The sequence below is a fragment of the Gossypium hirsutum genome, chromosome D08 (assembly GCF_007990345.1).
Source record: "Gossypium hirsutum isolate 1008001.06 chromosome D08, Gossypium_hirsutum_v2.1, whole genome shotgun sequence".
Taxonomy (NCBI): Eukaryota; Viridiplantae; Streptophyta; class Magnoliopsida; order Malvales; family Malvaceae; genus Gossypium; species Gossypium hirsutum.
In genome coordinates, this window is record NC_053444.1 from 64,855,386 (window position 1) to 64,880,848 (window position 25,463).

Below are 25,463 nucleotides of genomic sequence, written 5' to 3' on the forward strand. Positions count from 1 at the left end.
TTTTGAAGATATTTGATTGTGTTTCAAATTGGTTGAACGATTGATTTTTGAGTTGCTTAGTGTCCAAGATTGCAAGGAATAGTAAACTTGATGTTTAATGTACATATTGAGTCCACACATGTAACAACCCAATTTTTAGTAGTGTCAGAGTAGTGATTTGAGATCACTAAATCCGATGAAAAAGTTAGAAAAAAATTATTAATTAATAATTATAAGTTATGCGTAATTTTAGAAATATTTTTGAATTAGTGATTTTTGTGATTTACAAGAAATTATTAGGTAAATTGGGTCGAAAATGAGGTATCGAGACCTCGATATTATAAAATGAGCCGTAAATATTTTTATAAATATTTACTGAGTGTCATTAGGGTAGTATTAAAGTTTCATTAAGAAATTTTAATGTGTTGATGGTTAATTGATTAAAAAGGACTAAATTACAATAGGAGTAAAAGTTAAATAATAGATTAAAGAAAAGTTAAAAGGACTAAATAAGTAAATATGCCAAGTCCCATAAATGAGGCGGCATATGCATGTAAAATCTGAGATTTTTTTTAAGTATATTATTATTTTATTATATTGTAAATTATATTAATTATATTATATTATTATATTTCAAATAAACAAAATTGTTGATAAATGCATGGTGTATATGATGACATGTGGAAAAATGAAATACATACATATTAGTAATGATTACATATTTCCTTATTATTTAAGTAAGTAATATTATATTATTCTTTTATTGTTATTATATTAAACTAACTAAATAAAAGAAATAAAAAGATGGAAAAAGAGAAATGGAAACAGAATAGGCAAACGAAAACAGGGGAGAAAGGATCACACTTATTAAAAGAATTAAATAAAGTGAAGTCTGCTAAAATAGCACGCCTCTATCTGCGCTCCTTGCAATTCTTTAGGGTTTCTTTTGTTTTTGTTTATTTTAGGTTTTATTTTATCTTGATTTGTTGCTTTCTGTCTCTTGATGCGACGGTAAATATCAGATCTCTTTAGTACAGCTATTTCAAGGAACGAGTTAGTATGGAGACGGAATTTGCGGGACTATCTTTGGAGGAGGAGGAAGATGAAATTTTACAAGTACAAACTGAAACTGATACAGACAGAGAAACGGAAGTTTTGCAATTGGTGGGATGCTTTTTAACTGCAAGTATTGTTCATTTTCCAGCAATGAGGAGTACAATGGCGAATTTGTGGCACCCTGTAAAAGGAGTTCAGATTAGAGATTTGGGGGAAAAAGGTATCTATTTCAATTATTTCATATAATGGATCTTGAAAGGGTTATTAAAGGTTCACCTTCGACTTTTAACAATCATTTATTGATTCTTCATAAGTTGCAAAGGGGGGAGGATCCTTTGAAGGTTTCTTTAATCTACTCACCTTTGTGGGTTCAACTTTATAATGTTCCTATTGGTTTTGTTTCGGAAAATCTGGCAATTCAATTGGGCAATTTCATTGGTGAATTCATGGAGTATGATGGTTCAAGTCTGGGTAGAGATAGCAGGAATTTCATGAGAATAAGAGTTAAAATTGATGTACGGCGTCCTTTGAAAAAGAAAAAACAGATAATGTGTTATGGAAAGTGTTCATATGTCTGGTTTAAATATGAAAGGCTATCACTCTTTTGCTTTTATTGTGGTTGTTTGGGCCATAGTGATTCCTTTTGTGAAGCAAGGATGGCGGAAGGAGTGGAAACTAAAGAGATGAGATGGGATTTATCACTTAGGGCACAGTCTCGACGAGCTCAAACGATGACAAGTGTATGGTTGCGTGAAGAAGGGGAGGAACAAGGAAGTGGGATCAATGGAAAAAGGCAACTTAGAAGGAACACTGCAAGAGATCTGGCGAAAAATATGGTTAATAATGAAAATATCGATCCAATATTGGGGATTAATCTTGTAGGAAGTAGATCTCAGACACGAGAAGTAAACGGGAAGTGGAGTGGGATTTTGATGAATAACTTAATGGAACATGATCTTGAAGATGAAGTACTTATTGGAGAGGAGGGAAAGAAGAGAAATAGAAGGGAGATGGAGGCAGATTTGGCCAAAGTAGAGTCTAACATCTCGACGGTAAGGAGTAGGAGGACATTGGAGGTGAGCAATCAATCATCGGCGGCTGCCAAATGGCAAGCCAACCGAGGGCAATGAAAATCCTAAGTTGGAATGTTCGTGGATTGGGGAGTCCACGGACAATTTGGAGACTTCGGTACATGCTGAAGTTATATAATCCCCAAGTAGTCTTCTTTATGGAGACAAAAATAAGTAGTAATCAAATGGAAAGAGTTCGAAAGAGTTGTGGGTTTTTACACGGTATTGATGTGAGTTCAGATGGTTCTAGGGGTGGGTTGTGTTTGGCTTGGCGTGAGCACAAAAGAATCCAGCTAAAGAGTTTTTCAAGAAGACATATTGATGTGATCATTGATGAAGAGGATTAAGGGCACAAATGGAGGTATACAGGTTTTTATGGGTCTCCATATTCACAAGGCAGAGCTGAAGCCTGGAACCTATTAAGGCTTCTAGGTACAGAAAGGGAGTTACCATGGATGGTTTGTGGAGATTTTAATGAAATTCTGTATAGTTTTGAAAAAAAAAGCGGTTTAGTGCGAGAGGAAGGACGAATGGAAGATTTTCGTAAGACTTTGGAGGAATGTGATTTATCTGATTGGGGTTTACTGGGAACTGGTTTACTTGGGAAAGGGGGAATTTACCTAAGAATAATATTCAAGAGAGGTTAGATAGAGGAGTGGCGACTGCAGAGTGGCTGCATTTGTTTCCTGATTTTCAGCTTCAACATCTTCCTCATACGTTTTCTGACCACTGCCCATTACTGGTTAATACAAAGGAGTGCAGAGAGAGAACACAAAAAAGCTTCAAATTTGAGGCTTGGTGGGTATTGGAGGATTCGTTTTTAAATACAGTTAAAGACATATGGGAACATTCTGAAGGAGATTTTTTAAGCAAGTTGGACAGCATGAAAGAGGGGCTGGAGTGATGGGCTAGTCAAATTCGGTTCTCTAGAAAAGTAAAGAAGAAGTTGTTATCATCCAAGCTGGTTTCATTACTTGAAGAGGAAAGAGATGAAGAAAATTTAGCTGACCTGATTGATACAAAGATCCAACTTAATTTCGAAATAGAAAAGGATGAGTGCTATTGGGAACAAAGGGCAAGGGTGAACTGGTTGAAATTTGGGGATAAAAATACAGCCTTTTTTCACAAACAAGCTACACAGAAACGACAGAGGAATCTGATTCGCAAAATGAAGAACGAGGATGGGATGGAGATAGAAGATTTAAAGGAAATGGAATTAATTGCCAGGTCATATTTCAATCAGTTATTTTCTGGTGGCAGACCTGGAAATTTTGAGCATGTTTTATCTGGAGTTCACAGGTGTATCTCAAACGAAGATAATTCAATGCTAAAAGAGAGTTATACAAAGGAGGAGATTCAGCAGGCTCTGTCAGAATTAGGGCCCACTAAGGCTCCAGGGGAAGATGGATTTCCAGCGTTATTCTACCAGAAGTGTTAGGCAATTATCGGAGAAGAGGTGATTTCTTTTTGTCTCGATCAACTGAATGGAAGAATGGAGATAGGACCAATTAATAGAACAAATATTGTTTTAATCCCCAAAATTTCAAATCCAGTGGATATATCACATTTCAGGCCTATTAATTTGTGTAATGTCATATACAAATTAATGGCTAAAGTTTTAGCAAATCGTACTACGAAAGTGTTAGACAAATGCATTGATCTTGCACAAAGTGCTTTTGTGCCTGGGAGATTGATATCGGATAATGTGTTGCTGGCTTATGAATTAATCCATACGTTGAAACAGAAGAGGTCAGGGAAGAAGGGTTTTATGGCAGTCAAGTTGGATATGAGTAAGGCATATGATAGGGTAGATTAGAGTTTTGTGGAGGAAATAATGAAGAAAATGGGTTTTGATCCAGAGTGGGTGACCAAACTGTTAAAATGCGTTAATACAGTCTCTTATTCAATAGGTATTAATGGGCATCGTGGAGACTTCTTTTATCCTTCAAGAGGTTTACAACAAGGGGATCCGTTGAGTCCGTTCTTATTTCTGTTCTGTGAAGAAGGTCTCTCTATCCTTATGAGATTGGGTATGCAGGAAAACAAAATTAGAGGCGTCAAAGCAAGCAGAAGAGGGCCGTATGTTTCACATTTGCTTTTTGCGGATGATTGTATTCTGTTTGGGGAAGCTTCTGAGAGGGGTTCAATTTTTTTAAAACAGGTCCTCTGTGAATACGAATTTTGCTCGGGTCAGAAAGTTAACTTTTCAAAATCTATAATTTTTTTCAGCAGCAACACTCAGGAAGGAGAAAGAAGAACAATTACTCGGATGCTTGGGGTACGAAGTTCAGATGATCTGGAAAGATATTTAGGGTTACCTAGCCTGGTGGGTAAAAAGAAGAAGATAGCGTTTCAGATGCTGAAGGATAGATTCAAGCAACGAATTGACAATTGGAGTATCAAATATCTCTCACAAGGAGGTAAAGAGGTCTTCATAAAAGCTGTTTTAAAATCTATACCAACCTACTCGATGATGTGTTTTTTACTTCCTAAATCTTTCTGCAAGGAACTAGAGGGTATTATTGATAAATTTTGGTGGCAGAAAAATAAGGGGAAAAAAGGGATCCATGGTGCTCTTGGAAGGATATATGTATTGAAAAAGAATTGGGTGGGTTAGGTTTTAGAAGTCTTGATAAATTCAATATAGCTTTACTGGCAAAACAGGGTTGGCGTCTTCTTAATTATCTGAGTTCTTTATTAGCCCGAGTTTTAAAAGTGAAATATTTTCCAGAAACAAAATTCTTAAATGCTCCTCTGAGTAACTCACCTTCACTTACCTGGAGGAGTATTTGGTCGTCAAAAAAACTCTTGACAGATGGATTATGTTGGAGGGTTGGTAAAGGTGACCATATTTCAGTATGGGATGATATATGGGTGCCGAAAATGGCTGCAGACAGATTACAGAAGGACAATAACATTGAAAATATCAGAGTAGTGTCCGATTTAATCAATGAAGATAGCAAAACATGGAACAGAGATTTGATTGTTCATACCTTTAGCTCGGATATCGCTAGGAAAATACTACAGATTCCGCTGTCAAAGTCAATTCAGAAAGACATCCAAGTGTGGAGAGGGGAGGCAACTGGTGACTTTTCCGTAAGGAGCGCCTATAAATTATTACAGAAAGCTACAATTGATCCTAGTGTTTATTTACAGACCGATACAAAAAATTTCTTTAGAAAACTATGGAATTTACATTTACCCTCAAAAATCAAGATTACAATTTGGAGAATAGCTTGGAACTACATTTCCACTTTTTCAATCTGAAAATGCGGACAGTGATGGCTGAGGATCGATGCTCGAGATGCGGTCAGGAAGGAGAAGATAGTTTCCATGTTTTCTATCTGTGCCCTACAGCAAAGGAGATATGGAGTCACTTAAATTTCTCATGGATATTCAACAACAGTCATATGGATACTTGGAGTTGGCTTACCTGGGTTTTCAGCCAAGGGACAAATGAACAGTGCAGGAGTTTCTGTTGTGGGCTCTGGTTAATCTGGACAAATAGGAATAAATTATTATATGAAAACATATCAAACACTAGTTGGGATATCTCCAAACAAATACAAAGTTATATTCTAGAGCTAGAAGGAAGTAGAGAAAGAGAACTTATCGAGGGAACTAGCGTGAGGTCTAGACAAAGTTCACAAAGGGGGAAAAATACCATCCTTTTTTATGCGGCCTTCGACTTAAAGAACTCCAGATCTGCGACAGGCCTTGTTGTTTGTAATGAGGAAGGTAAGATCGTTGCAGCAAAGTCGACCCTTCATGAAGATATCGTATCTCCATTTACGGCGGAAGCAGTGGCAGGTCTTCAAGCCGCAAGGTTAGGGATTCAGTTGGGTTTTCATATTGTAGACATAATCGGAGACTCAAGAACAGTGATTACAAAATGCCAAAATACAAGTCGTGACAAATCAGAAATAGGGGCGATAATCAGTGATATTCAAAGCTTAAAGGATCAATATCGAAGGATCAGATTCCATTTTATCCCAAGGTCAGAGAACAAAGAAGCCCACAGTCTAGCTAGAGAAACACACAAGAAGGGAAGAGAGCAGTACCTGGAGGGAGAGACCTTTCGATCATCTAGAGGAGAAATGGTACCAAATCATCAGATTTCTTCAGAGTAAAAGAAATTGGAAGACTTCAGCGTTCGGTAATATGGGACGACGCTTGAAATGGGTGGAATAGCACCGTTCTGAAAAGAAAAATTGATAGTGCAAAGATATGGAAAGATTTGCTTTTACGTTTCAGTGGTCTTGGGCAGAAGAAACGTCAGTATCATTTATGAAGATCAACTGACTGTTCGGCTGGAAACAATTTGAATTTTCATTTATTTTTTCTTTTCTTGTGCAAGACAAACAGATATTAGGCCTGCTTATTTTTGTTATTTTGTTTTCTTAGGGCAAATTGGGTTTAGCCCAATTGAACTTTATTTTTACAATTTATCAATAAAGTCCAGTCGAATTTTTCAAAAAAAAAAACAGGGGAGAAAGGAAAGAAAAAGAAAAAGGGAAGCAAGGGAAAAAATTTGGGATTTCAAGATTCCAAGCTCAATTGCTAATGTCATTCAAGAGTTATTGTCTGAGAAAGGAAAGGAGAAGGTGAACAAGGAGTGACTCGAGAAAATTTACGGTTAGTATTATCATAATTCAAATTTAATTATTAATTGTTAAAATTTAAATTAATATACATGATAAGCAAATTGAAGTAAGTATCATGATTGAATTGGATGATAAATAAATATTGATATTGAATTTATTAATAGCAATTATTGAAATTTGAATAATATGTTTAGTAAATAAAAATAAGGTGAATATCGATATTGAATTAAATGATATTGAATTGTATGTGAATTGAATGAAATTAAAATGAAGTATGAATATGTATGAGCAATTGATGGTATACTGATTGGAAGGTGAAAAATGTATTGAATTAAATTGTGATTAAATTGGAATTGAAAGTATGAGAAAGTGATTGAATTGAAATGTGATTCGAATACCCTATTAACTTATCGGACTAGATTGGATACAAATGGCATGCCATAGGATTTGTGATTTGATGAGGAGATCTGTAGCTCTGCCGAGAAGATGATTATGTTATTATATGCTTCGGTTTATCCAAAGATGCATTTAATGTCTTATTGGTGTGTTTGGGAGGATATGATATATTGGTGTGTTATGGAGGATTTATATTTATTTCGGGTGTGTTTTGGTTGGATATTCTGGTGTGTTTGGGTAGAATCCGCGTATCTGTCAGAGTCCGAGTCAAGTTAATAGGGGCAAATGAATAATTTTGATAATATAATTTTTATTGAATGATCTTGAATATGAATCGAAAAGAGATATTAAATTGAGATATAGAAAATGAAATGTATAAACCATGGGTTCAAGAAATAGATAATGATATAGTTCATTAAGTGGTTTTGGCAGTATGAGATAATGTAAAAAAAAATCTAAGTGAATAAAAGCAAATTAAAATAGCTATTGTTGAGAAATGAGAAGTGAAAATAAAATGATTTGAAATAGTGAAATAATATGTGAATTTAATTGAATACAAGTTATTGAAATTTATTTATGAATTTAATGAATAAATTGAGTGTTAAAAGATTTTTAGTGTAAATTGATTATAATGAACAAATCGAATTAAAAGATAGTTATTATTATTGTTGTTGTTGTTGAAACAAGTTGATTTAATGTATTAAATGTTTATTGAAAAATTAATGGTATAAATTGAATTAAGAAATAGTGTATGAGTTAATTTGAATACAAATTTATAAAATTAGTTATTATAATTGTTGTTGTTGAAAAATCCAATAAAATTTAGATAGTGAAATAAGGTATGAATACAATTAAGTATAAGATTGAAATATTGCTTATTATTATTAATTATCAAGTTAATTTAAAGTACGAGATAATTAATGAATAATTATAGACATAAATTTAAATGTGTATAATTTATCGATTAATGTTATTAATTTGAATTATGGTAATACCACTGAGTATTCCTATACTCAGCGTACGGTTGTTTCCGTGTGCAGATTAGTAGAAAGTCAGTGTCCGGTCCAGCATCCAGAGTAATCCCGACCTCAGAGAAATTTTAGTGATGTACCTTTGTTTGATAATGTGGCATGTACCTAGGTGATGTATAGGTTAAGTATAAAAGTTTTGTTATTACGGTTGTAGAATGATGTTTAAACTAGTTATAAGTTATCTGATATATCTGGTAATGCTCTGTAACCCTGTTCCGGCGATGGTTTAGGGTTAAGGGGTGTTACAACACAGCCAGACACACGGGCGCGTGACTGGGTCGTGTAAGACACACGGCTATCACACGAGCGTGCGGCTTGGCCGTGTGACTCAAGTTAGAGAGTTACACGGGCATAAACACGGGTTGAGACACGGGCGTGTGAACCCTGCAGCTTTGAAAAAAATTTAATATTTTGCAAAAAATTCTTTGAGTTTCTGAATTAGTCTCGATTTGTTTCTATCATGTAGCTTGGGCCTCGAGAGTTCGAATAAGGGACAATATGTATGAGTTTGATTGATTTTGACTTGAATATTATGTGATATGAAATGTTCTGAAATTATGTCTATATTATATGATATGAAATGTTTCAAAATTATGCATGTTTGATCGATAATGCTCTGAAATCCTATTCTGACGGCAGATGTGGGTTAGGGTGTTACATCTTGACAGATTTATGGGCTAATTTTAAGGAAATTAATTCTACTTTATCTTGGATAATATTGGAGGCTATTTATCTTGATTATTTTATTGAAGAAGAGTTTATATTAAACTATGATTATAGAATAAACTGTCGTATTAAGCCTGTAATTAGGAAGCTAATTCACATGGAATACGTATCTTTTAAGAAAGAGTGTTTTGCGGAATTTTTTATTATTTTTTTAATTTTTCGTTGTATTTTTGCAGTTGTTTAATAGGCAATCTTAGTGAGAGATTAAACTTATGTATGTGAGGTTTTGGATGAGTGACTGTAAAAAGTTGGGACTAACTATTGGAGTTGTAATTACTTCTTTGTGTAAAAGTATATTAGATTTTAGCTGATAGACAGTTGGGTCAATTGTGGAATAAAATCATTAATTGAGTGGGGCTTTACAAAGTAAGTTTATTTCCGAACTATGTTAATAAATGGTTGTGTGGAAATCTCTCTTTACTTCTTTGTTTTTCATTTCTGTTTCACTATCTGATCAATACTGTGACTAAACACAACATTGAACATACATACCGAACTTGTATCAAACTGACGTGTTTTTTCATATATATCAACATTAAAATCTAGCTAAATTCATAATAAAGTTGCATTGAACCCTAGATTACAAATTTTTTCTAGCATTGTTTTTTCTGCCCAAAACTCAAACTTGAAATCGTGTTTAAGGGAATATTGAGTTCATTATCAATTATTATTTGATCCAACTTGATATATTTTCATCTATTTTATATTCATATTTAAATTATTATATATTATATATAAATTTTAATATATTAGTTATTTGTGTTATATAAAATATAATATATTTTTGTGTTGTGTTGTGTGTATATAATATGCATATTTTATATGGGGTTCGTGTTATATATAATTGAATTGTAAATTATCGAGACTAATTTTAAGGCCTAAAACCTAGCATATATATGAGCCACCAAATTATTATCACCTTTGCTTGTCTCTAGTGAAAAGTCAGACGTTTAAATCTGTCCATATCTGTCGAAACCATTCAGACACTGGTATAAACAAACAAACAAAGTTGCTTTTTTTTAAAAAAAATTAAAAAAAATTATCGATTAAATTTTAACTCGATTGGTATTAGTATTGTTACTAGTATAAGAAGACGTAACTTCAAGTGTGCTGAAATACATTTATTCTCTATTAAGGGTCGAAAGGAGTTATGCATGTTTCTAAGCTTTGTATAAAAAAATTTAAAAGAATGGTTCAATTTCAGTTTTAATCCCTCTAATATGCTTAAATTTTAAATTCAATTTTTATACTTTAATTTTTATATAATTTGGTACTTCTATTTTTATAATATCATATTTAGTCTAAATATTTCATTTGGATTAAAGCGTTTCCTTTTTGAGATTATATAATACTTGTCAAATTTTAGTTTTGGTCCCTATACTATGATCAAATTTAAAATTTAATCTTCATATTTTAAATTTTGACATAATTTAGCACTCTTAACTTCTTTTAATGCCATTAGTTACTTTAAATACCTTATTTTGATTAAAATGTTGATGTAATTTTATAAGAATTGTCAACACTATTAAAATTCTCAATTAAATTAAAGTCTATTAGATTGTCAAATTTTTTATTACATAGTTATTAAATGAGTATATTTTCTTGTTAAATTCAAGTCTATTACGGCTTTTAATAATTTTTAATATACTTATATCTTTGTATTATATTTATTTATTTTATGATAATCTAATATTTGAACTCAGGCTATTCTTTAATAATGTGAACACCCTACTAATAAACCATGTATCATATTTATTTATATTTCATACTATGTTATATTTTATATGATATTTTAAATATTATTTTCATATTATATTTAAACTTATTCAAAATGGTTAATATTAAGGCTATTTTACCAAAATAATCTAAAAAAATTTATATTTACAAAAATAACCCAGGTTTAAAAACAATCACCAAAATAATCTAAAATGAACAGTAAAATGGGGTTGTGGTCTGTCAATAGCCGGCACCACCTGGTATTTTGGACCCATGATTGCCTGATAATTGTGTCAGACTTAAAAAAATGATTTTTTTGGTTCTGGCCTATCAATGGCTGGAACCAGTGTATTTTTTTAAAATCATATCATACTGGTATACGTGGAAAAAAAAGAAAAAAAAATTTGGGTGCTGGTCTGTCAATGGCCGGCACCACATTTATGTAAAAAAAAAAATTTACATTTTGGGCTGTCATTGGCCGGCACCAGTATACGAAAAAATTCAAAAAAAATTTTGGTGGTGCCCTGCCAATGGCCGACACCACCTTTATATAAAAAAAAAATTACATTTTGGCTTGTCATTGGCCGGCACCAGTATACGAAAAAATTCAAAAAAAATTTTGTGGTGGCTTGCCAATGGCTGGCACCACCTTTATGTAAAAAAAAAATTACATTTTGGGCTGTCATTGGTCGGCACTAGTATACGAAAAAATTCAAAAAAAAATTTTGTGGTGGCTTGCCAATGGCTGGTACCACTTTTATGTAATTTTTTTTACATTTTAGGCTGTCATTAGCCGACACCAATATACGAAAAAATTCAAAAAAAAATTGGTAGTGGCCTACCAATGGCCGACAACACCTTTATGTAAATTTTTTTTTTACATTTTGGGCTATCATTGGCCGGTACCAGTATACGAAAAAATTCAAAAAAAAATTTTGGTGGTGGCCTGCCAATGGCCGGCACCACCTTTATGTAAAAAAGAATACATTTGGGGCTGTCATTGGCCGGCACCAGTATACCGTGAAGGATCGCCCAATTCCCAGTACAGTTGCCCATCTAAAAATAAATTATCAAATTATTTTTCTCATGCAAAAAAATAAAGACAACACATTACAGTAAAAAAATAGATGACAAAATTTAACTACATATTTACCTATTAACGAATGGCTAGACATACGGTTGGTGGCTCACTAATGCCAGAAATGGCATTCGGTATAATGCGCAAGACTGCAGTAGAAGGCAGCAATCGCCCATTGTTTTCGTAGACGGCTTTGCTGAGCCCCAACTAGATCGTCCGGCAAGCTCGAGATCCTCTAATAATGGGAGATACATTATTAAGACTTTATTTTGATTGACGTCCGGCAAAAGTATCCCACCTATAAGTTGCAAAATGAACGCTCTTGCAGCGTAGATAATGTTCATATGTGTTGGACTGCTCGGAAGATGTTGGAAGTTTTCTTTCAACCAATTAAATTTAATATATGTTAAACGTTCATCCTCGTTGCTCGGGGGCACCCTTCCAAGTAACCGCTCGCAAGTGCCCTACGGATCGGGCACTTTTCCAAGCCCGATCACTGCTTCTCCATTTATAGACAGCCTTAGTTGGACTGCTACGTCTTGTAGCGTAATACTTACCTCCCCACATGGGAGGTGGAATGTATGTGTCTCCGGGCGCCATCTTTCAACTAATGCTGATATTAAATCTGCCTGTAGCTCAAATATCTGAATGTACGCGGCAACCCCAAAACCCGCTACATTCAAATATAGTATAACTCTTTGATCGGGAAAATAACTGGGATCATGCAACCGGGGTCTAACAATTCTGTACAAATCCTGTATTTATAGTAAATATATAATGTTATATTTATCATTTTAAAAATAATTTAAAAGAATATTTAAAATTAAATAAGACATTTTATTTCTCGGTTACCTTGTGCACAATGCTTGCAATGTGGTCGTTGTTATTTAAAAGAACATTCGGATTAGGATCCATGGAGTGATCGATGGTCGTTGGCGATGGTTAAGCGTGAACAGCGGCGGTCGTCAACAGTGGTTGAGGGTGAACCGTGGTGGTGAACAGAATGGCCTATTTATAGTGGGGACGATTTGAAAGGGGCAAAATTGGAAAAAAAATTAATACTTCTGACACCCTTTTTTTTCATCTGAGACTTTTTTTTTTCATTCAATCTCATTTATTACAACTTTATTTTTCTACATCTAACACCTTTTTTTTTCATTCAATCCCATTTATTTCAATTTTATTTTTCTACATCTAACACCCTTTTTTTTCATTCAATCTCATTTATTTTAATTTTATTTTTCTACATCTAATACCCTTTTTTTTCATCATCTAATACCCTTTTTTTTCATTCAATCTAATTTATTTCAATTTTATTTTTCTACATTTAACACCCATTTTTTTCATTAAATCTCATTTATTACAACTTTATTTTTCTACATCTAACACCCATTTTTTCATTAAATCTCATTTATTACAACTTTATTTTTCTACATCTAACACTCATTTTTTTCATTCAATCTCATTTATTACAACTTTATTTTTCTACATCTAACACCTATTTTTTTCATTCAATCTCATTTATTTCAATTTTATTTTTTTACATGTAACACCCTTTTTTTGGTTTTTTAGGCGTGACACCCCCATTCAGATGAATTAAATTTGTTAAAATAAATCTAATTTTTATTTTTTTGGTTTTAATATTTTATTTAAATATTTTAATTTATTTATTATTTTTGTCAATTGAAAATTTAAACTTATTAAAAATATCTGATTTTTTTTAGATTTTTTTAAGCCTGACACCACATTTATCAGGCCTGAGAACATTTATTTTTACCTCATTTCATTTTATATTTAAATTTTATATTTCCAATGGAAATTTAATTTTTTTCTCATTTCATTTTATATTTAAATTTTCTATTTTCAATGCAAATTTGTTTTTACAAGAATATGCGCTCAATAATATATCAGTCGTCATATTGGAGTCCAGCATTACGATACGATTGGCCAGAAACGTAGACACAATATGGGCATGTTGATCGGTTGTGTCCGGATGTTCGACACACACTACACAATTTGGGTTCACCCGTCTCCCTAACGTCCATGTCATTTAAAATTCTCGTCGATTGTGGTCGACTTTTAGGTTGTCTGAGGAGACTACGATCAGGCACCATCTCGAAAGTAGGCGGTGGAACTTCCTAGTTTGAGACATCAGGCATTACAGGAAATTCGTTCCCCCATATACGTAATGTGCGTTGCAACTTGTAGATCTCGTCTATGTACTGTTCAACATTTAAATTTGCTCTCGCACACGCTGCATGAACATGCACACACAGATATCGAAGAGTCTGAAATATCCCGCACTCGCATCGTCTGTTTTGCAGATTAACTACGTACGACCTAGGTGGAAGACCCGAACGATGGCTGATGTACTCCTGAACTTGGAAAGTCTTCAAGTCACACGAATACAATTCTGCGTTCATTGTTTGTGCCCTTTAACTATTTACCGCCATGGCCTTTCGGTACACGTGCCTGGCCTCGATCTGCTTAGCTTGTCTCAACCCCATCTTAGGCATCAACGTCACCAACTGATAAAATGTTGCCAAGAATACAGCAGAAATCAGGAGATGGTGTGTGCGCCTCAATACATAGTTGACCACCTCTACGAGGTTAGTCGTCATCTGCCCATACCGAAACCCCTCATCGTAACTTTGAGTCCATTGCCAGTTCTCCATGCTGCCCAACCATGTCCGGGGATTTGTTGGTAAAGATGACATCTGAGATTCAAGCCTTGCAAACCTCTGCCTGAATCTTCTCGGTTCTAACTCTTGGGCTGCATATTGAATTTGAGATCACCAATTTAAAAACAACAAAAAATTTGAAAAGTAATTTTTCAAATAAATACAAACAAATTTTTTAACTCATGTTCACAGTTCTTTTTTCTAATCTTTATTCTTGTAATCTCTATGAAAGTTTGCCGCGATGTGTCGGATGCAATAAACAGACCTCCACGGGACCCCCGATCGCCTTATCGCAGCAAATAATCCATTCGATCTATCTGATATAAGGAAAATGTTGTCTTTTCTGACAATATGCCTCCACAAATTTGTGAGGAAAAATTTCAAGACTCGAAGCACTCGCGCTCCACGATGGCGAAAGCGATCGGAAGTACATTTCGATTATCGTCTTGTGCAACAGCAATCAGGAGGATTTGCGTGTATTTGCCATACAACCATGTCTCGTCCACCTGCCCCATCGACTTGCAATAAGGGAAGGCCCTAACACACGGCTCGAATGTCCAAAACAATCAGTGAAAAACTCGTTTCTCTGGTTGTATCTCCTTGTCAGGGCTTTATACGGTAGTGTTTACAAATCAGTCACTGTCCACGGCACGTACTCCTGTATTCTAGCTATCCACCATTGAAGCTCGTTGTATGACGCATCTCAGTCATCGTACAACTCTCGCATCGCCATTTGCTTCACCTACCATGCCTTTTGGTACGACACTTTGTACTTGAATTAAGCTTGCATATCCGCAATAAGGACCGAGACTTGAATGGTGGGTGACTCTTTCACCAAAGGGATGGTGCAGTTACATATAGTTTTTGCGTCTAACTTTCTATGGTCTTGCGACATACGAACGGACGTGCATGTGTGTGGACATTCTAGTTTCCTTATCATCCACATATGTGTCCGCTGCATTAACGCGGCTCGGACACGCCATTTACAACCACTCAACGCTTTCCAACATTCTTCTGCATACAAAGACTGCGTCGACTTCGTTACTTTATAATCCACCCCTAACTTTAAGCTAAGTTGTTTTATAGCATGTAAACATTCTTTTTTACTATCAAATTGTTGCCCTACAAACAATGCTTCTTCATCAAAATCATTGTCAACTATGTGAGTCGGCATAATATTTGGGTATTCCGGGAACTCACATGCAAGAGCCGCATCAGGATCCATGTCGGTCATGAAGGACCCTGGATTATTTCTTATAACTATACCAGGGTCCATGTTTTCGGCCGAATAGGGGTTCGTACTTTCACCTTCTATCGGGCCTTCTTCGTCTATGTCTTCAGGTATGTCATCCAAATCGGGGTCACTAAAATCATCGTTGGGATCACGGTGGGACTGATCATCATTATTGGACCCTTTATCACAATCTTCTATAGTGGTCAACACCTCAGGATGGATAGCAAATAATCCTTTCGATCTATCTGATATAAGGCAAATGTTGTCTTCTCTGACAATATGCCTCCGCAGATTTGTGAGGAAAAATTCCCAAGACTCGAAGCACTTACGCTCCATGATGGCAAAAGCGATCAGAAGTACATTTTGATTGTCGTCTTGTGCAACAGTAATCAGGAGGATTTGCATGTATTTTCCATACAACCATGTCCCGTTCACCTGCCCTATCGGCTTGCAATAAGGGAAGGCCCTAACACACGGCTCGAACGTCTAAAACAATCAGTGAAAAACTCATTTCTCTGGTTGTATCTCCCCGTCAGGGCTTTTATACGGCAGTGTTTACAAATCAGTTACTGTCCACGGCACATACTCATGTATTCTAGCTATCCACCCTTGAAGCTCGTTGTATGACGCATCCCAGTCATCGTACAACTCTCGCATCGCCATTTGCTTCACCCACCATGCCTTTCGGTACGACACTTTGTACTTGAATTGAGCTTACATATCCGCAATAAGGACCGAGACTTGAATGGTGGGTGACTCTTTCACCAAAGGGATGATGCAGTTACATATAGTTTTTGCGTCTAACTTTCTATAGTCTTGCGACATACGAGCGGACGTGTATATGTGTGGACCTTCTAGTTTCCTTATCATCTACATTTGTGTCCGCTGCATTAATGCGGCTCGGACATGCCATTTACAACCACTCAACGCTTTCCAACATTCTCCTGCGTACAAAGACTGCGTTGACTTCGTTACTTTATAATCCACCCCTAAATTCAAGCTAAGTTGTTTTATAGCATGTAAACAGTCTTTTTTGTTATCAAATTGTTGCCCTACAAACAATGCTTCTTCATCAAAATCATTGTCAACTATGTGAGTCGGCACAATAATTGGGTATTCTGAGAACTCGCATGCAAGAGCCGCATCAGGATCCATGTCGGTCATGAAGGAACCTGGATTATTTCTTATAACTATACCAGGGCCCATGTTTCCGGCCGAATAGGGATTCGCATTTTCACCTTCTATCCCTTCTTCGTCTATGTCTTCAGGTATGTCATCCAAATCAGGGTCACTAAAATCATCGTTGGGATCACGGTGGGACTAATCATCATTATTGAACCCTTTATCACAATCTTCTATTGTGGTCAACACCTCAGGATGGATCTCTAGACGAGGATACGAGCATGGGGTGTTATACGAACATCCATCAATGTTTGAATTTTCGGGAGTTGGCGTTGACCGTCCAAAACATTACTGATCTTCCCAAGAGACCTTAAAATCAAAATTAATTCCGGAGCGCTGGCTTGCTGGAATTACCACTTGAATGGGATCTAATTCAGCTATCTCCGCGAACAACTCAACTAGGCTGGGATTTTCTATTTCAGGGGGGCAATAAATTGCTATCATTGTCCCTAAATCATCATCATCTTCAAGCTCCATTTCTGAGAACTTTAGCGAATCAGTTGAAACCGAAAATCTGTAAAACAGTCTCAAAATTGCTTCCCGCAACGGCTTGCTATCTTTGTACTGATTTTTCGTTTTAAATCCGACACTGAAATCTGTTTGTTGAACCTCATTCCTATTTTTTTCGGCTTCGAAATATACAGCCTTCTTTAGTTGTATTTATCGTTTATCCATCGAAATGAACATAAACAAACAATATTTGGGAACTCATTTTTTTAAAAAAATTGCTTTCTTCTAAACAGAGGGAAAAAAATTCAAACCAAACAAAATGGAAGATTAAATACCTATATATATATTTGATAAATTTGGTGTCGACCATTGGCAGGCTACCACCAAAATTTTTTTTTAAAATTTTTTTCGTATACTGGTGCCGGTCAATGACAGCCCAAAATGTAAAAAAAAAAATTTACATAAAGGTAGTGCCGGTCATTGGCAGGCCACCACCAAAAAACTAATTTTTTTTGAATTTTTTCTTGTACTGGTGCCGACCATGACAGCCCAAAATGTAAAAAAAAAAATTTACATACAGGTGGTGCCGGTCATTGGTAGGCCACCACCAAAAAAATATTTTTTTTAAAATTTTTTCGTATACTGGTGCCAGCTAATGACAACCCAAAATGCAAAAAAAAAATTACATAAAGGTAGTGCCGGCCATTAGTAGGCCATCACCAAAATTTTTTTTTGAATTTTTTCGTATACTGGTGTCGGCCAATGACAACGCAAAATGTAAAAAAAATTAAATAAAGGTGGCGCCGGCCATATGCAGGCCACCATTAAAATAATTTTTTTGAATTTTTTCGTCTACTGATACCGACTAATAACAGCCCAAAATGTAATTTTTTTTACATAAAGGTAGTGCTGGCCATTAGCAGGCCACTACCAAAAAAAATTCGCTGAATTTTTTGTATATTGGTGCCTGCCAATGACAGCCCAAAATGTAAAAAAAAAATTTACATAAAGGTGGTGCCGGCCATTGGCAGGCCACCATCAAAAAAAAATTTTGAATTTTTTTTTATATTGGTACCGACCAATGACAGCCCAAAATGTAAATTTTTTTTTACACAAAGGTGGTGCCGGCCATTGGCAGGCCACCACAAATTTTTTTTTTAATTTTTTTGTACACTGGTGCTTGCCAATGACAGCCCAAAATGAAAAACTTTTTTTACATAAAGATGATGCCGGCCATTGGTAGGCCACCACCAAATTTTTTTTTTTTGAATTTTTTGTATACTGGTGTCGGCCAATGACAGCCTAAAATGTAATTTTTTTTTACATAAAGGTGGTGTTGGCCATTGGCAGGCCACCACAAAAAATTTTATTTTAAATTTTTTTGTATACTGGTGCCGGCCAATGACAGCCCAAAATGTAAATTTTTTTACATAAAGGTGATGCCGGCCATTGACAGGTCATTACCAAAAAAAAATTTTATTTTATTTTTTTATATACTGGTACTGACCAATGACAGCCCAAAATGTATTTTTTTTACATAAAGGTGGTGCCGACTATTGGCAGGTCACCACCAAAAATTTTTTTTTGAATTTTTTCGTATACTGGTGCCGGCCAATGACAGCCCAAAATGTAATTTTTTTTACATAAAGGTGGTGCCGGCTATTGAATGGCCAGCACCTAAAATTTTTTTCTTTTTTTTCCCTGTATACCAGTATGATACGATTTTTTAAAAAAATATACTAGTTTCGGCCATTCACAGGCCAGAACCAAAAAAATCATTTTTTTTAAGTCTGACATAATTATTAGGCAATCATGGGTCCAAAATTTCAAGTTGTGCCGGCAATTGACAGGTCACAACCCCATTTTACTGTTCATTTCAAGTTATTTTAGTAATTATTTTTAAACCTGAATTATTTTTATAAATATAATTTTTTTGAATTATTTTAATAAAATAGCCTAATATTAATTTAGGGCCCCAACATCACAATCACATTAGTGGTCGGTAGCGGAGCGTGTTACACGATGAATCTTGTCGATATATAAATAATAGATAATATTATGTTTGTCTGTGCGAAAAAAATTATATACAGATCCTCGGATTTTTTTTTTTTTAGATTCCAAGCAAAAATAGTCATAACGGTAAAGCATATTTTATATTTAAAAAAAACTTAAAATAATAAATTTTGAATTTTGAAAGAATTTAATTTTTATTAATTAAACTTAAAAGTGTTTTTACTATAGAGTATTTCACCATATATTTGTACTTTATAAAGATTTATATTTAATACATTTTCCATGTACAAATTCATATACAATCGATTTTTATGTAATGTCGGATGTTAAAAGTTTATGTAGCGAGTAAGTAAATGAGACTACAATATGAAAAAAAATTATGTATTACCCAAAACTTTAAATACAAAGCTTAAAATCCTAAATATCATAGCACACTCATAAAATGAATATAAAATATTCTTTATAATTATCATGAAACTTTTACTAAAACTTATATATAACTAGATCTTGTCAACTTCAAAAAAAATCTTTACGGATTGACCTCACAAAAAAGGAATATAATACCCCTTTAAATAAGTTAAAATTAAAATTTTAATAATATTAAAATATCTCTAAACTAACGGGAAGAAAAACTCATTCTTGAAACTTAGAACAGGGTTATCAAATAGAAAGACATATCGTCATGTTGTGACGTCCCGAGTGACACAATCGCGTTGTCATGACCTTTGTTATCTTACGAGGTAGACTCCACACAAGGTATACGACAAAGATAAAAGAAGATTTTAAAAATTAAACCAAGACTGAATGCTAGCCACACGATCATTAGGATGCACAACAATGACACCCCCATGGTAAACAAATGCGGCCAAATTTGACAAATAAATTCACGCGAGAAAAACGAAATATTGGAGACTTTAAAAATACTTACTTAGTACTTTTTATCTAATTACAGCACGTTTGGTTCGCTGTATTGGAATAGAGGCGTAATAGCAAATCAATTGTTTGGTTAAATGTAACGGAATAGAAGCGTAATAGTATTCTTGTGTTTGGTTGAATGGAATAGAGGTGTTATAGCATAATGGAAAAAACTAAAATGACTAGAATACCGTTAGCATAAATTTGTTTGGGTAAATAATTATTGTTATTGTTATTTAAATTTTAATAAGATTATTAATATCAATAATAAATAATTTAATCATATTTTAACATAATTATTATTAAATATATTATAATTAAAATATATAATTTAATAAAATTCTTAATAATCAATATTCTTATATGAATTTACTCAAATCATAATATATGATACTATAAAATATAATTTAACATAATTATTATTAAATATATTATATTTAAAATATATAATTTAATAAAATCCTAAATAATCAATATTCTTATATGAATTTACTAAAATCATAATATATGATACTATAAAATATAATTTGAAATAATTAATATTAAATATATTTTAATTAAAATATATGATTTAATAAAATTTAAAATAATTATAAATAATAAATTTTCTTATATGAATTTGTATAATTTAAAATAATTATTATTAATTATAATTAATAATATATTATTTCATAAAATTCTTGATAATAAATTTTCTTATATGAATTTATATAATTTAAAATAATTAATATTAAATATAATTTAATAATGATATATAATTTCATAAAATTCTTGATAATAAATTTTCTTATATGAATTTATATAATTTAAAATAATTAATATTAAATATAATTTAATAATGAACGATCAATGGTGTTGGTATTTTTAATCAATAAAAGCCAACATGAACGATGAAAATGAGAATGTGTTAGCTACAAATGCGGTTTAAGAGAATAGTCACTTAAAATATACATGGTTGTAGTAAATACTGAACATGGCTATGCTTAAATAATATTTTTTAAAATTATTTAAAAATATTTTTAATTAAGAGAATAGTCACTTAAGTAGTTGCCACCGATTCAAAAGTCGATATATATGTAATATTATTAAAATAATATTTTTTAATTATTTAAAAATATTTTTAATTAATGCGGTGTATATGAATATACACATTTAATTAGTTTTATTTTTAATAAATTTTTCTAATTTATTCATTCAATTTTAACCACCTTACAATTTATTCATTGTATTATATCTACTGATCCAATTTTAATATATTGAATATTTGTTTTTTAATCAAGTTCTTTACTTGATTATATCTAATGTTCCAATTTTAAAAAATTCGATTAAAATTTTCGAACTACATCAACTTAAGAAATTCGATCCCAAATTCAAAATTTTCAATACCAATAAAAATTAACTTACTACATCACCACTTGCAAAATATAACTCTCCAAACATTACTATGGAGTAAACCAAAAAACAAACAGAACATATATAGTTCTCGTACATCACCACTCAGACGCAAGTTCATTTTTTGGACAACCGATTCATACATGATAATAAGGGTAAAATAACTTGCATGTGAACATTAGCAATCTAACGTATGCATTCATGATAATATGAAGGTCAGGAAGCATGATTTACAACAGACCAAACACATCCACAACCATATGCAAAAAATCAGCATGTATGTGTTTTACTATGTTTCTCTATATTTGATTTTGAAGTCTTACAATTTTTCTTTAGTTTAGAAGGTTGGATAAGTTACCAAACCTCTTGAATTGCAACTACAGCTTCAGCTTGCCAACGATTTATGTCTGGAGCAAATCGGTAGCTAACAGTCCAATACCTACAAAATTCCACATAGAACATCAATTTACTGGAACAACAGTGACTATTCAGAATAATAATATATGACTTATGTAACTATTACACAAGTAATGGTTTTACATTTCAATGATGTGTTCAGAATAATGCATATATTGACAACGCTACTATGACTTGAGAACAATTCAGGGACAACATGAAACTGGAAAAAGATCATCAATACAAACTACTACAGCAGCAATAAAATTTTATTACTTAAGTGGGGGCGGCACAGCAATATGTTGACTCAAATTTCCACATTTTCAACACTATTGAGGCCATGTTCTGTCATGCCACTAAAAACCAACAAATCAAACACCCTTTTTCTTTTAGCTTCAGGCTGATTGGACAAATGAAGGCCATGTTCCTGTTTTTATTGTGGCCATGTTCCTGAGTTGAACAATATGATTAATAGAAAAAACCTGAACATCTTCTATTTGATATGAAGGTTACTAACTCAGAAAAATATATATATGAAGGTGATACGAGCCAAGGAGGTGACATTCAAGGGGTTGTTTTTCCTAGTGGTCCAATCACTCGAAGCAAGGCACGACAATTAAAATCAAAGATGAATGCTTTTGTCCAAGACTTTGTTGCTACAAATTTAATTCGTCATGTTCGTGACGTTGACAAATACGGGAATGCAATTCACTGGACCAATATTGGAATAGTGAAAGCCCATAAATTGGTGGATTAATCTTTTATGTATCTTATTATTATTGTTATTTACATAATTCTCATTGGTTGGGACACATCACTTATGAGTTTTAAGTAATTTTATTGGTTAGGTTATTATTTATTTATTTTCTTAGATAATTTTAAAGAGTTTTATTAGGGTTCAACTACTCTTGTATTTTGCCTATAAATAGGCTTGCTTTCTACACATTGAGGAGGGTGGAATAGAAAGAGAGTATTTGTTTTCTTCCAAATTTGTGTGAGGCAAATTTTTAAGAGTAGAGTGATTCTTCTCTTGCTATTTAGTTTGGAGTTTGTTACTTTCGAGGGTATTTCGGAGTTACAAATATTCAAATTTCTTTCCCGTTCATCGGTGTTTCTTCTAGGGGTTTCGTAGGGAGCCGCTCAATCATTGGCGTTTTTTATTACAAGTTAACCAAGGGTTCCATAGGGCAAATCTATCATTTTTTTCTTTTATTATTATTTAACTAATTTTATTTATTCTCATTTTATTTCTAATTTGTGTTTCTCTTGTGTCTAGATCCGGGATTCTGCATCAGTTGGTATCAGTTTCAGGCCATTTAGTGTTATTTTTGAAGCTAAAAAAAAGAATCGACGAAACCGATGAAAAGTTGTTATTTTTTTTACTTAAGATGATTAATTTTTTTAAATTTAATATTTTATTATTTAATATTTTTATTCTTAATATTTTAATAATTCAACTGCTGAATTTCGTATTTTATTCATATAGACCATGCATATCAAATTTGACAAGCATTTAAAAATTTTAATTATTTATTTTATGTAAAAATTTTAACCGTTCAATAAATAATAATATATATAATATTTTACAAGCCTTCGATGATGATGACTACCATGCCCCATTTTGCTCAAAATTTGAGTCGCCCTTTTCGGGTTTTCAACTCAAAACCACCTTTGGTCACAAAGCGCCATTTGCGGGTCTTCGCTTTGGCCTATCCTTTTTTCTTTCCTTTTTCTTTTTTCTTCTTTCTTTTTCTCTTATTTTTGATTTTTCAATTTTTTGATTTTTTTGATTTTTTTTATTTTTTTCTTTTGAGTCTGAACTCATAGGATTAGGCAAGTCCTGGTGATCGAATCAATGTTATTCTAAAGTCTTCTACATAAGATCTTCCACTTTCATCTTGTATGTGAAAAATCTTCTTTAGTACCGGATTTCTTTCATAGAGCCTTTTGGGGCACAACTACGACAGAAAACTTTGGATCTTCCTATTTAATCAGGACGAAATCCAACAACATCTTGAAGGGATGAAAACTCGACTTCAAATGGGCAAAGCTATGATGACTCAACGAGAAAAGAAGTACCCCGGCAAAGAATTGCATCGTTCATACTACAAATTTTTGAAATCGTGCTGTTGTGCAGATTTCATTATAAGTGGTTAATCGAGGCATATCCTGGTATGATCATACAACGACATCTTTGAACTCCAGAGGTAACTCAACAAGGTCTTGCTTCGTCCTTGCGGTCAAGTCAATTCTAATCTTCACCAAGCTCACAATTTCTAATGATTCCTTGTGAGGTAGGATCTGTCTATCTTCTTGTTCTACCCTCCTCACCAAGTCTAGAGATAAGCTACGATCTATGTCATTTCCAAAGTCATGAGATCCGTCTAAACTCATGCCTCGTTCATGAGGGAAATCTGAGTTTGTAGCAGTGTCATTCATGCCATTGATATCTGAGGACTCATAGCAAGTACCAAAGAATATACAAAAAAATGTGTGAATTTATGAATAATTATTTGTACAATATAATTATGAATGAGAGAATGATGTGGAAGACAATTTAAAAGAATAAATGAGTAATTATTCAAAAAGAATGAAAGAATATTGGCTCAAAAGTGATCGCAAAGACGTATTTCATTAGAATAATAACGTTCAGACATGAGCCTATTTCACAAAGAAGTTCTCATTGCTCTTAGGCTAAAAACAACAAAAATGTTCTGAACATTACTCTAAATAAGCTCTAAAAACTACAGAGATTTCTTCTGCAGTTTAATTGCTTAAAACACTCCAGATTTATAAGGGCAGATATCTAACAAGATCCATTTTCATTTGTGTCTGCCAACATTGTGTGTATGTTTTTGTCCTCTTTAATTTCCTCACAGAGCTTCATCTCCTTGTCGTCCATCATGCTCGGAGCCAAGTCCTTAAATTTCACACTCTCTTGGGTCTCGTACCCCATCTCGTGATGGAACTCACAATGGTTCCTTGTCTTTCCATGGTCTCCTCCTGAATCAGAAATAACTAATCCCCTTCCCTCCCTCACATCTACCCCATTATCAATATGATTGGGTAGTGGATTTTTTACGCTAGATGAGTCATCAAATTTGACAACACTCATGTTAATGAGTTTTTCAACTAGTTTCTTGAAGGCAGTGCAATTCTCTATTGAATGCCCGTAATTCCTGCATGATAGTCGTATTGTGCGTTTATGTCATACCATTTGGGATATGGAAGTTGTATGGGTTTTAAGTAGAAGGGGGACACCATACGTGCATCAAATAAGCTTCGGTATAACTCACTATATGACATTGTTGTAGGTGTGAACTGAAGCCTTTCTGTATTTGTCTTTGTGTAAGATTCTTGCTCTAAAGGACTCCGATGTCTGGTGGTTTCTGTCTTTGGCCTGCTCATAATGATTAGCTTTGAGTGGCCCCTGTTATACTTGCCTGCATTATCCCATTTATTTCCCTTATTCTTTGGGGCCTTCGTGGTATCTAGGTACTCCACCTTCACCTGCTTTGTTTCAGCTGGGTTATCAAGAGCAACA

At 33.6% G+C, this 25,463-nt stretch overlaps 1 protein-coding gene, 1 long non-coding RNA gene and 1 pseudogene across 12 annotated transcripts; all 3 read right to left on the bottom strand.

The window, feature by feature from the left end:
- LOC107899102 (probable linoleate 9S-lipoxygenase 5) overlaps positions 1–25,463 on the bottom strand; it is a 76,974-nt pseudogene that overhangs the window by 40,623 nt on the left and 10,888 nt on the right.
- Positions 1,040–6,507, bottom strand: LOC121219961 (uncharacterized). Of its 10 annotated transcripts, none has more exons than XR_005917032.1 (5): positions 5,770–6,507; positions 5,539–5,601; positions 5,099–5,456; positions 4,883–4,992; positions 1,040–1,216 (listed from the first exon to the last, which is right to left on the bottom strand). It is a non-coding gene; the product is annotated as an uncharacterized lncRNA (long non-coding RNA). The 10 variants fall into 10 exon arrangements; XR_005917031.1 differs by having other exon boundaries at positions 4,873–4,992; XR_005917030.1 differs by having other exon boundaries at positions 4,873–4,992; positions 5,539–5,976; positions 6,167–6,468.
- LOC107899105 (protein MAIN-LIKE 1-like) lies at positions 9,660–12,671 on the bottom strand. Of its 2 annotated transcripts, XR_001684580.2 has the most exons (3): positions 12,509–12,668; positions 11,732–12,411; positions 9,660–11,634 (listed from the first exon to the last, which is right to left on the bottom strand). XR_001684580.2 is itself a non-coding variant. In XM_041098842.1 (2 exons), exons 1-2 carry the CDS (start codon positions 12,569–12,571, stop codon positions 12,121–12,123), a joined length of 354 nt encoding a protein of 117 aa, XP_040954776.1. In that variant the 5' UTR covers positions 12,572–12,671; the 3' UTR covers positions 11,634–12,120. The 2 variants fall into 2 exon arrangements, 1 of the variants encoding a protein (XP_040954776.1); XM_041098842.1 differs by having other exon boundaries at positions 11,634–12,411; positions 12,509–12,671.

What these genes read in the sequence shown, in the direction of transcription:
- LOC107899105 (XM_041098842.1), bottom strand. Translation starts at nt 12,571, where the DNA reads ATGGATCCTAATCCGAATGTTCTTTTAAATAACAACGACCACATTGCA. An exon ending in TTGCAAGCATTGTGCACAAG is followed by an intron (nt 12,412 to 12,508) that starts GTAACCGAGAAA and finishes CTATAAATACAG; the next exon opens with GATTTGTACAGAATTGTTAG.